Source organism: Manis pentadactyla, chromosome X (genome assembly GCF_030020395.1).
Source record: "Manis pentadactyla isolate mManPen7 chromosome X, mManPen7.hap1, whole genome shotgun sequence".
Classification (NCBI taxonomy): domain Eukaryota; kingdom Metazoa; phylum Chordata; class Mammalia; order Pholidota; family Manidae; genus Manis; species Manis pentadactyla.
The window spans coordinates 30,054,829-30,068,078 of record NC_080038.1 but is presented as its reverse complement, the minus strand read 5'-3'; the positions used below and the strand labels follow the sequence as shown (position 1 = coordinate 30,068,078).

The window sequence follows — 13,250 nt, the reverse complement described above, 5'->3', positions numbered from 1 at the left end:
TAAAAGGCCAATCCAATATCACAAATGTGTACTGAATATCCTTTACTTTAACAAACTATAATACAATAAATGAAACTGGGGCACCTTTAGATAGCACGTTAATTAAAAGATTAATGTTGCCAAATACTTGCAACTCTGCTTCACTGAAGAAAATAGAATTAAACAGTATTTTTCATTCATAAGAATTACAATGGTTGCTTCATGAACAAATGCTGAAATAAACATGAGTTAAATAATAAGACATTATTTTGTAGAACAGAGCTCCTTTGAAGAGACAGTTCAAAATGCTCCAATGTCAGAATTTTGTTCAAAGTGCAGTCAAATGAAAGTACCTAGTCCTGTCAGAAATTAAACTTTCCATTGCGAAATGTTCTGTGGCTGCTCTTGAAATCGCCAGGTGATTTATACGATGATAAAATTTCCATTAGCAATCATATGTAGAAATTGAAGCAAAGGGACCAAAAGAATGACAGAGAGGATACTTCATCAGAGGCATGGTCCACTGAAGAAGAGGCTATCACTAAGGCATGAAAAAAATGGTTCCTCAGCGACAAACATTATTTACCGCTACTGATAAAAGGGCTTAATAAGCACACACCATACAAAGAGCTGCTGGAAACAAAAGGATGAGTGTGTAAGAGCAAACATACCTCCCGGCATGCACTAAACAGGTTCCCTATTTACCTGGGACCGGTGTCCACTCATCACATGGACAACGCTTTCTGACTTTCACAACACTCCATATACTCTGGATTTTTCAAAGACACGATGGATATCTTTAAAAGTGGCTCCCAGCAACTATCTGTAGATAGGAAATGAAACTTTCCCAAACCTTGACTGACTGCCTGGCATCATGTACTTACTTGTTGGCAAATTCATAAAAAGTCCACAGTGAAGACATCTCAGTCTGCTCTTAGTGCTAAACTGGGGTGTGCTGATCAAAAGTGTGTGACCCTGAATACTTCAATTTGGGCACTTTCTGATGTCAGACCAAACACCCATTTGACCACAGCAGTCACCAGCTCAGCCATTTCCCATGACTCTCTAAGGCCAAGAGAATGAAGTCCTAAAATATGGTCCTGATACTCAAAGCCCTTATTGGCCAGGCCTTGGAGCCCACTGCTGCCAACTTTACCACTCTAAACTCCCAGAAATACCTGCCTCTGTCTAGGGGAAGGTTCCCTTGCTTGTCACGCCAGTCCGATCTTCATCATTGCAAAGTCATTCTAATGAAAGAGATGTATCAGACCTGTTGTAACAAAAATGGAGGTGCTGACAAAAAACCACAGTGGATCAGGAATCAACTTGTCATGCTGGCTTTACTGCTAAATTCTCAAGAGTTGCTGGGAAATCCATGAACAACTAAAAAAGTATTTGTTGCCACATTGGCTTGAACGAGGACAAACTTTCCAAAATAAGGATGATTGAAAGTTGCCAACTGATAAGTTTACCCAAAAGATGTGTTCAGTGAGGCCTACTGCCTATTGTCTACAGTGTTTTCTCCTTCACTATTGAAGGAGAATTTCACAGCATACAGAATTCTAGTTAGGGTGCATTGGTTTTTTACTTTTCAACATTTTAAATACTTTACTCCATTCTCTTCCTGATTGCACGATTCCTGAAAAATTGGCTGTAATTCTTACATTGGCTCCTTTATAGGTATTTTTTCCCTTTGGCTTCTTTCAAGATTTTTTCTTTGTTTTTCTGCATTTTGAATATAATATGCCTAGATATAAAGGTTTTTGGCATTTATCCTCCTTCGTATTCAATTTGGGGAAATTCTCAGCCATTATTACTTCAAAGGAATTGTTTAAAGGAGGGATTTTTTGGAAATACTGTTGATGAACAACTACCATTCTGTAAGCAATCTAGAAGCACTAATGAAACCACTGTGATACTATAGCCTAACTGGTTCATCCTTTAGTATGCATCAGAATTACACGGAGGGCTTATTAAAACAGATTGCTAGGCCTCACCCTCAGTTTCTCAATCAAAAGGTTTGGGGTGCAGCCCTATCCCCCACAGCACCTCTGCACTAAGCTGCAAGCATGGTCAGGCTTTACCAACGGAGCCGGGGTAAATAAAGTCTCACTGTTGACAGGTAAAAACCTGGGGCACTGAGTGCGACTTTCTCAGTCCAAGTTAACCTAAGTGAAATCTTTCAGTTTCTCAAGGACGTCCACAGTTACTAACCATGGAAACCTGTACTCAGGTATACATTGAACATGTGAAGTGTCTTGTTCCACCTCAACCAATCAACCAACCTCTGTATTTGTGCCAGAAGGTATGAACTGGTAAGCTAATATATGTTCAATATCTGGAATAGGGTAGAAAAATGTATAAAACCTGAAACTGTCTCTTTACTCACGCATTCATTCATTCATTTATTTATTCAAATAATATTTGGTATCTGTTATTTTCCAGCCACTGTTCTAGGCTCTGAGAACACGGCAGTGAACAGTTAAGAAGCTCACATTCTGAGACAGACTATATATATTATTTTGGAAAAATGCTACTGAGAAAAAAATAGAGAGAGAAAAAGAAGGACTGAAGCATATGCAATTTTATAAAAAATACTGGGAAATCTTCTCAGATAAAGTGATTAGTTGAGCAGGGACTTGTGTGAAGTGGGAAAGAGAATAAAGGTATCCAGGAAATAATGCTCCAAGCAGAACCAATAGGAAGTGCACAGGCTTTGCACAGGCATGGGACTCAGCATTTTAAAATACAACAAAAGGGTCAGTGCCTATAATGCATTATTCTGAAAGATGCAGCAAACTTTGAAATTAACTTGCATAGGCCATTCTGTTAGTAAATATAGAACCATAATAATTTTATAACAAATGAACATATCAATTTCTAATATATGTACATATAACACTAAAGTGTTATGCCTCAGTAATTTGCATCCATTAGTCTGGAGTAATTATCTGCACCTTGTTTTCTATATTTTTGAATGGGCCAAATACAGTTTTTTAAGATATGAATCTTGTTAAGTTGTAGTTTCAAGGTAAATTGTTCGATATTATCAGCATGTCATTCAGAAGGTCATAAAATACTCTATGTTTACCGTTCTGTAATCTCAATATGTCAGTTATCTCTTTCAATCTTGATGTCACTATTTTGCTAATGTCTTTAAGTAAAGAGCAACTGTAATGCAAAGTCTCATTTTAAATCATAATCTACACAGGTTAGATTCAACTCTGAGGGTTTGGTATAAAAAATAAACTTAATTATCATATGTTAAGTACAACCCATAACAGGTCTGAACATTAACAGGTTTGTATTCACTTGAAACAGGGAAGCTGAATTGAAACCAAATCACCAACCAACATGCACACTGTCCTCCTTCTCAGTGCAGTCAATGCTGCTGATGAAAAAAACACAGCCACACTAACAAATTGGAATGTTTTCAGAAGAGGTAAGGCTCTTAAGGTAGAAATTTTTTAGCACCTCATTCCTTGAGGGCAGAACCCGGGAGTACCCACCTGGCCACTGGAGCAGGTCTATCTACAAATACCTCCTTGTCTCGTGAAAAATATGAGCCTAATATGACCTACCTCCCCCCAAATTCATGAAGCCTTACTGCACTTAGCGATTTCAAATATGGCTGTCCCACCACACGGAAGATGTTTTTCAATCAATTTTAACTTGATCTCAACTAATTACGTACAAGGTATGAGAGAGAAGTGTCAACTAAATTTAATACCTTATAGAGCTGAAAATGCCAGCAATGATATTAAGGCTATCTTTAATTTCTAGAGCATCTCTATATAATTTTTATCATCTATTCCTCAAAATAAATTGAAGAAGCGCATTTTATTATTTTCATTTTACATGTAAAGAAACTGGTCTTGAAGATGTTAAGAGGCATTTTTTTTGCAGAACAGAGAGTACGTGCTGTAGTCAGGTCTAGAATCCATGGATTTTAAGTCCAGTTGCATGGCTCCTTCTACACTGTCACAGTACAATTTGCAGTATTTAAAGAAAGAAGTTCTTACCTTTTTGACAGTTTTTCCATATAATATGTCGGGCATTCTCATAATTTGTATTCATCCAACTAAGAAGAATCCTTTCAGAATTAGAATATATGTTGCTGGACATGAAACAAGGATTGACTTTTTGTGAATGTTGTTGCCCTTGTATGGGGGGCATATTACTGCTGCAACGTGGTACAACCCGGGATAGTACCAGAACCTGAAATTGGGTAAAAGAGAGAAAGTGATAACTTTCACTAGACTTGAATGTGAAATTTTTTTTAAATTATTATTTGAAGAGTAAATGACAAAATATGACAAGTATAAAGGAAGGCATTGGCATTTTCTGGTTAATCACATCAATTCACAAGTAAAATAATAGATCAGATGACTCCTTAATGCTCATTTTAAACTCCCAAAATTTTGCTTCTATAGCACCTTGTCTATAAGGCCCCCCCAGTATGTAATTCACAAAAAGAAGCTTATTACCTAAGGGCTCTGGTCACCAATTTCCAGTATGTGTACTGGGGCAGGAGTGGGGTGCTTCCGCACATCACCAAGCAGTTCTCCAACACCAGCTGGGTGTCCTGTGATTCCACTCAATTCTGACACTATCTACCCAGAGAAAGCATTAGATTTCACAAGCTAAGGGCTCAGTCCCACAGTACTGCCCTACACTTCAGATGGCACTTGCAAGCCCAGGTTGTTACCTGACCAACTAGCTACAGATTAAATAAAAGTTTCTACAGTCCCCTCCTTTGGTTCAATTAATTTGCTAGAGCACCTCACAGAACTCAGGAAACCCACCTCATTAACATGAACCCAGTAGTAGTGTAAAGAGGCTTGTTAGGAATAACAAGACAGCCATTTCACCTTTTGGGCTCCGAACTATTTTAGGAACAGAGCGAGACAGGGCAGAGACATGGGACAAGCATCATGATTAATTTTCCTAAAAATGCCGAGATAGATAGCATAGTAAGAACAGGAGGGACTCCATCTTAAGGTTAAGATTCTACTTTAAAAGCAGAGAGCTGGGAAGTAAGATTCCTAACATATTCTTTGGTAATCAGCCAACAGCCTATCTTAAGGCAAAGCAAGCAGTCTTAACTGATATGTTCCCAATGCTTGAGGGAAACCACTATCTTGGAGAGGAACAGGATCAATAAATTCCTTGTGCTAAGTTTATCTTATAGAGTTATCTGGAAGACAAAGGCTGATGAGATAGTGTCTCTGAACAGAGACAGACATCATGAGACTGGATGAAAAACCTACATATCCCGCTGGCTCTTTATCCCATTCTTAAAAATCCTTAAAAGATAGAATCACCAGCTTTTAAGCATGCCTCCTCTCTGAGGTTGCCTGCACTCCCCTTTCTTTGAGGGTGTACTTTTTGTCTTAAATAAAGACTTCTCACTGCTCAACTTACTGCGTCTTATCTCTGTGCTCTTCCAGTCATTAGTTCTCTATTTCACCCTATTTTCCAGACTTGAGCACAAGTCTTCACTCTCTCTGGTCTACTCCAGGCAAGTAGGAAGAGGGTACTGAGATCTCTGATTTGGGCTTGCAAGTTCCTGTCACCTGGGTGACCCAGACAGGACTAACAGCTGTACAAGCATGCTCTTTAGTAGCCTGCCCAAAAAGTCTCCTTTCTTTGCCTTTGGGAAGTTCTCAGAATGTAAATTCACTCCATCCAGTGCCCTGTGGCTCCCCCATATCCTGGGTGGTAGGGGCTTAGTTCCCATGCCATGTAGATCCAAGCAGACACTGGACACCAGGTGACCCAACTTCAGAAATAGCAAGGGATTTGTTTGGTGGAGAGCAAGAGTTAAATGAACTTCCTTTTCCTCCTCTGTTTTTCTTTGCTCCCTGCTGCCTGCCTGGCTGCTGCCATTCCCTGCTACTCTCGTTTTAATGAATTTCTTTCTTACCTATGTTTGTCTGACCTGCTTGAGAATTCTTTCTTGTTCAGAGTCAAGAACCCTCCCCTATCCAGGTAGAGGTTTCACTTAGTGCACACAGAGAGATCTTGTTGCTGGTAAGCATAAACTTCCTGTACCAGGACTCAGTCCTTTTGTCATAGTAGGTAGATATGTGGATACAAGCAGGGAGAGGGAGGAGGACTCCGGTAGGATGCTTGCTTACATTCTACACATTCCATGCAAGCTGTTCTCATGGGATGAGGAGTGAGAATATAGGTCACAGACCAGCCAAAACCAGCTGATTCCAACATGGAGGAGAAACTGACAGAAACTTCACCCCATAATCCATTAACATAGTAAAATTCATGCCACTCAGTCGTTAGCACAGTGAAAATCACACCTCCTTGCACCATGACAGTTCCGATGGGAACAAAATATAGTCAAAAAGCCCTCCACCCAACTTGAGGACGAAGCAAGCCGAGACTCCAAAAAATACTGCACTCTGCTTAGTGAATAACCATCTCCCTTTACATAAAAAAGTTTACCATTGTTTCCTTTGTGCAACTACCTTTGGATCTGCCTGCTCCCAACTTTCTAGCACGTACTTTTGTCTTTCTCTCAACTTTTATTCTCCAAACAAACTCCTAATGCTCTGCAGGTTTTTTTGCATCTTTTCTTGAATTCTTTCTCAGCAACAAGACCAAGGACCCATCTCCAGTAACTCTTTTTCTGGCTAGCATCTGTAATGGCTCAATACACCTTTTTACTTCAGAGATTGCTCAGTGTCTAGTGTTTTGGACTTCTCAATTCCTGTAGATCCACAGTGGGACTGAGCCTCAGTGGCCCATGGTGTAACCTATTGAAACCTCATCCGTTATTGGCTTCCCTAAATTATCTGATTCAATTCATTAATCAAATACCCATGCTTCTTGGGATTACCTCTGAAATAAACGACTTAGCCAAACACTTATCTCAGAGTCGGCTTCTAGGAGAATAAAATCTACAAGTACTATCATGGTCAAGTACGTGTTGGTGGCAACTTTGGAAAAAAGTGCTCATTTATTTACATATGATATATCTGTGCTATGTCATCTCAAATGAATACAATTCCAAAATTATTAACATCCTCTGAGAGTTCCAAAACTTTGATTCGTTGCTACTATGGGAACTATTTTTAAATTTCATGAAAAATCCATTTCTGAATTTTGGATATTTATCTGGTATATGTCTGTTAAGAATAGTCATTCATAACTGTAAATTGCATCATTTAGGAACTTTTTGATAGAAGTGAAACAAAACTGTCACCTTCTTTCATTCTGGCAGCTGTGTGATTTGATCTAAGGCTCCTAAGTTTCAAATGACATATTCTGTAACAATGCAATTAAAAGCCTTTGAAAAGGACCCCTTCCCCTTTCTCAGGGAATACCAGATGATGAATCATCTGAATACAGCTGAGATAAATGTTTGAGGTTAATAACCTGAGCTGGCTCAGGACTCATCTGTCATTTCTTACCTCCACTCTGTAAATGAGACGAACTCTGCCTGTGACCTGTGACTAAATGTGGATTTGATGGTGGAGCCACATGGGGGATGGGTCTGACCTTTAATACAAGAACCACCACCTTCAGTACTTAATTCTACAGCAGTGCTTCTCAAACTATCAGTGGTGAAAGACCTGTTAAACTCTGCCAGAAAATGATAATTTTGTAAAATACTCTAAGATAAATTTCTAGAAAAATGAAATGAAGCATAAAAAGACATACGAAATATAAAACTCTATCACAGGCAAACCCAAATCCACTTTGTGTAAGAAGTGTTGCTAGTACTTTTTGCTTAACAGCCAATCCACACAAAGTGTGAGGTAAAGGAATGGAATGAGGACTAGAAAGGCCAGAATGCCTTGTTAGCTGTGGCAGCTAACCTATGAACATTGGGTAAATAAGTTTAGTGGTCTGTACTCAGGAACAGCTTCCCTGCCCTCACAAAATGTTTGGATATGTCCTTCATATTTTAAGATCTGATTCAAGAAATGTGAGTGATAGCATCCCTGCAAAGTCAATATACTGGCCATATGGTGGAACATAGTCCTTGACTATCCTACTATAGCACAAGAAACTAATTTGAAGACTCAAAAACAACAATGCCAAAACTACAATAATGCTGTATCTTTAGGGTTCTGCACACAATTTCAACACACAAAGTGTGAGGGAGCAGGGGTTTCCCCACACCAAGAAGTTATTCCTGCATATGAGCAGGGTGTCCTACAATTCAATTCTGACACTATCGACCTGGAGAGACCATCAGATTCCATGGGTTAAGGACTTAGTCCTGGCAAGAATGCACCCTCAACCTCTCCCCACATCCCACCACAAATGCAGATGCCAATTGAAAGTCCCACCTGTTACCTTGTACTTCTGACCCACCGGCTTTCCACTGGAATTTCAAATAGCTCCCTCGTGGCACTTTAGTTCAGATACCGCTGCAAGTCCAGGTTGTTACCTGTACTTCTAGACTGGAGTCTCTTTACACCATTAACTTAAGGAATTTCGAGAAGCATGCCAGATCCAAGGTAACTGAGAATCCGGTTGAGGATTGTACAGTAGACCAAGCTCCCATACCTCATTTTTAAGGTATTTTATTAAGTAATGAATGATTAGTCATGAGGGGGAGCAGAATACATCCACCCCAAACTGTGCCACTTTGGCTTGTGGATTGTTTTGAGCTGAAGGCAATTCAGACCCATATTTTCATCACTGAATCAATGAGGAATCCCAAACATGGGCTGCCACCCAGATCTTTTTCTGACTAAAGGATACACCCACCTGGTAATCACACAGGGCATTACAATACACCAAGACCAAAATTAACTTATTATTGCCCTCTTGTCCTGTCCTACCATCTGTCCCCAACAAAATCCTTTTATTACCTCTTGTCATGTATTTCAGTGACTTCAATCAAATTCCATTCAGCCACTCAAGCAAGAAACCCACTGTCATCTTGGACCTGTCTCCTTCACAACCCCAAGATCTAGTCATTCACCAAGTCCTATTAGTTCTACACTTAATAGTTATGAAGGCTGCCCCTCTCTTAGAAAGTGTTATTGCTTTGCTTACCAATATAATTCATTAGTTGCCTCCTTCACACAAATAACACTCTTTCTCTAACCTATGCCCCACATTGTCTGGCAAACTCCCAGTCATTTCTCAGGGCTCAGTTTAAGTTGAACTTTTTCCTGGAAACTTTCCCCAAGGCACAGGAAAGTCCAGTTCCTTTCTAAGTGCACACATCCTTAGTTCTTTGGGCTTACTTTGTCATAACATTTGTCATAGTTTCTTGTAATTATATACACTTAGTTGCTATTTAGTGGCTTATAGACACCAGGATGCAAAATCCTTGAGGAGACAGACTATATCAAGTTTACTCATATACTCCCAGAGCCTCACACAGTGCCTGGACCATAATAGTTGTTGAATAACTTTATTCAACAAATATTACTTGAGCATCTACCATGGAGCTGACACAGTATTAAGTTCTCAGTTTACAAATGATACTTGGTTTCTATATTCATAGACTTATGGGCTGGGGAAGATGGATTAAATGAACTAAACTAAACAAATACATGAATGCACACATGAATGAATATATGAATGAGTGAATGAATAAAGCCCACAAACTTAGATTAGGACTAATTTGTCCACAGAGTAGGGCATTTGCTGCTCTTCTGTTTTGGAATTGCTCTTCTTTATCAGTGGGCAAAATTATAGATGATGTAGTCTAGAGTTAGGGAATAAGAAAATGCATTTTCCCAAATCTAAGTTTAGCTGAGAGTCACAAACACCCTCATACATTCTTCTTGGAATTACTCAAGAAAAAACACGATTTCACCTCTTGACATCCAACAAGAAAGAGGAGGAGAGAAGGAGTAAGTAGGAATCATGCAGCAGAAAGAACTCTCCAAAGGGGGCTGGCTACAGCAGAGGGAGGCAAGAACAGGGTCTCTTGGGCCTTAGCAGAGAACAACAAGGAAGAAATAAACTTTACCTACATCAGATGGTTTTACATGGCTCAAATCAAGGTGACCTTGAAAGAAAGCACGCATGCCTGCGACCCTTTGTTACCTCATCTCTAAACTGGGGATTACTGTTGTAAAGATTAAGCAAGATCTTATTTAAAAAGCATTGTGCAACAAGAGTCTTCCATAAACTGTGCACTACTTAGCTTTTAATTTTGTCCTTTCCTTTCAATGGCTAATTGCTGCTTCTATTTAACTTCTTCCTTGTTTTAACTCCCTCTCCTACAGCTCGCCCTACCTGTGGCTGCAACCCATGAAGAGAGAGCAAAAGCCACCATTGGTCTTAGTGGACAAGATCTATAGTGTCACATTTGGAAGCCTAAGGAATGATTTCCAGGACTGAAACCAAAACTTTTTATGCAATAAAGGCACAGGGTATGAAGGCACAGTTTATGGTATGTTAATCGTCTGTGCATGCAACTTGACATGAAGTAAATTGGAGAATCTCATAAACCCTGTTCACACCTATAGGTGGTAGGATTCCTAGTGAATATCTCTCCAGAATAACTGTATAGCAAGACTGTACTGTATATCAGAGGTGGAGACTGTATTTTCACTAACATCATTTTTTAATCCTTCCTTTTAGTTCCAGAATATACCTACAGCTACCTACTTTACAAACTACATTTCTCAACTTTCCTTGCAGCTAGGTATAGTCATATGACTCAATTCTGCCCACTGGACTGTGAAATGGAAATGAGGCACTTTTCAGGTGGCAATTCAGACCCAGCAAAGTCATATTTTCATCACTTTTAAGTACCTTAAAAAGAACTTACTTTACGTCTACTCCTTTATCTGTCCTTCCTTGTTCTGAGAAACTAACCCAGACATGAAAGGTGAGTACTGAGGATGGAAGAGACACACCAGTATCTCTAAACTACCTCTCAACAGTTCTCATGAGAAAGAAAAATAAAAATTCTATCTTATTTGACCTACTACGTTTATGAATCTTTTACAGCAGCATTACCTATACCTTAACTATTCACATAAATCAACCAGAAAACCAGCGGTGAACAAGAATGAAAATGCTACCTTGTACATCTGAAGGAGTACATCTGTCCATGCCCGCTTGCTCCAGGCTTCAAACTTAGTCATATTGATAACAATAGAATGGTTTTCCTTAGGTATATAGGAACATGCAGGCGAGGGACTAGCGGAAGACTTTGAGAAAGTATTACATTAATTAAAATGCAAGGTAAATGTAAGTCCACAGTTTTAACTGCTTACCCAGCATACAAATTTTTCTTTCTATAAACCTTCACATACTCATTTTCTACATCCATCATGACCTCTAATTCCCACATGCCAGTAATTGAAACTATCAACACAGGTGACTTTGTGGAACAGATAGTCCCTTATGGAAGTCACAGATTTATTCATGCAGTACATCTACTAGCTCATTCTGTATCAGAAGCAGCAGAATGACATGCAAAGATATTCTGAACTTCAAACCCCAACCCACCCTTGGGATAAGCCACAGGAACACAGCTGAGTGCCAAAGGGCAGGCCCCTGGCTCTTCTTCTCATGTCACATGGGAAGTGCCTCAACTAAAGCAGAGTTACCTCAAAACCTGTAGGCTTCTCCAAATAATCCCCCTTCTCAAAAGGTTTCCATAAGATGAACTGTATAGTTTGAAAAAACTATGCATATCCTCTACGTTTTCTTGCAATTTTCCCCTAAAACTGAATTAGAGTAGTGGCAAGTGGTAGGGAAATTAAACCAGTACCTTCCTTGGAAGACACATATTCTAAACATTTATTGTAAGAAAAAATTTGCATAAGCATACACCACCTTCATTTCTAAATCCCCTAAAAGAAGCAGTTACTTATATTTTTAAGAAAGCCATGTAATCATTTCTACATAGGAACTATACAGAGATTTTTAGACAGATAAAAAAATATATATAGAATGCCCAGAAAGACATGCCTTAAAATATTCCATAAGTAAAAAATCAAGCATTCTAAAATGATATCTCCTAACAAACACAAAACGCGTGAATTCAATAATAACTGTGCAGATTGTTCTTAGAAATTATACTCCCTTACTGTAATTTCAATCCACTTCTTATAATCTTCTGGTTCAAGCAGAAATTCTGGCAGTACATGAGAAATACATGCTCCTTGAGCACTACAATCAAAAAAGAAAAATCTAAATTATTACAGTATAATACTCAAGATCTATATATCACTTGCATTTGAAGTTCAATTATCTCAATGCTATATAGTTTATATGGTTTATATACATATTGAATTTTAATTTTCAAATTTAAAATTTATATTAATTTTTTAAGTTTCCTTAACAATAAAACATGCATATGACATTTCCTTTAGAGAGCCATAATGAGACAGAACTTATTACATGCCTATTATCATCCACATCCACCTTATATGTTAATTGGATGTAGAGTTATATGACTTGGCCCTTACTGTCAAGGCACTAACCATTTTGTTTCTGTTGTAACATTATAAAATTGAAAAACACCTGGGAAAAGTTTGAATATAATAAAACGTCTATTAGATCATTAGTTACACAATGTTCACTGAATGCCTATCACCACATATGCTTGAATATAAAAATCCCCAAAACAATCCATCATCTATTTTTCCAAAGAATACCCAAAAATATTGGCCTTTTTGATTATATAAACTTGTAGTAGTATATCTGAGGCAGCAAATATTTATAACATTATATAAATATATATAGTGTTTACATTTTATATACTTAAAAGCATAACTGTATATAGATTTCTATATATTTAATTAATCACATTTAAGATTATATTTTTTTACTGTCATATTTTTTGAAGTATTTTTATCCAAAGTCTTCATATGCATGTCAATCACCATCAGAACCACTTTATAGACACCTAATACAGTTTTGACAGAAGTGTGTCCTAGTCTGCTTTTGCTTGTTTTGGTCTAATTCATTTAGTGAGCACAGAACACCACGTGCCATAAGCATTCATCAGAGAGTGCCACATCTAGTGCTTAACTCTGACACCCTCAGCAGTTTGCAGTCCTGTATCTACTGAGAAGTGGAAAAAAGAAAGAGCAGGAAGGAGCCCTAAGATTATTCTGAAAACTCAAACCTTGTAGATAGCACAGATGAATGTGAAGAGAGAAGAGAGGAAGGGAACCCTTGGGGTAGTGGAAGCAGAGAACACAGTTCTGGAGTTATTAAGTTTGACATGGCCTTGGGCCAGTGGAAGCTAGTACAAGAAATCATGCTACATACATAAAAGCTCCTTTGTTTGGAAGTTGAATATCATCTCTTCTCTTTGC

The 13,250-nt window shown here is 38.4% G+C and overlaps 1 protein-coding gene across 1 annotated transcript in view; it reads right to left on the bottom strand.

Moving 5' to 3' along the window:
- CFAP47 (cilia and flagella associated protein 47) overlaps positions 1-13,250 on the bottom strand; it is a 510,608-nt gene that overhangs the window by 310,457 nt on the left and 186,901 nt on the right. The window contains exons 31-33 of the mRNA XM_057495502.1: positions 12,015-12,096; positions 11,001-11,129; positions 4,002-4,197 (exon numbers count right to left, since the gene is read on the bottom strand). Coding sequence (XP_057351485.1) covers positions 4,002-4,197; positions 11,001-11,129; positions 12,015-12,096 — 407 coding nt within the window. The remainder of the gene's footprint in view (positions 1-4,001; positions 4,198-11,000; positions 11,130-12,014; positions 12,097-13,250) is intronic.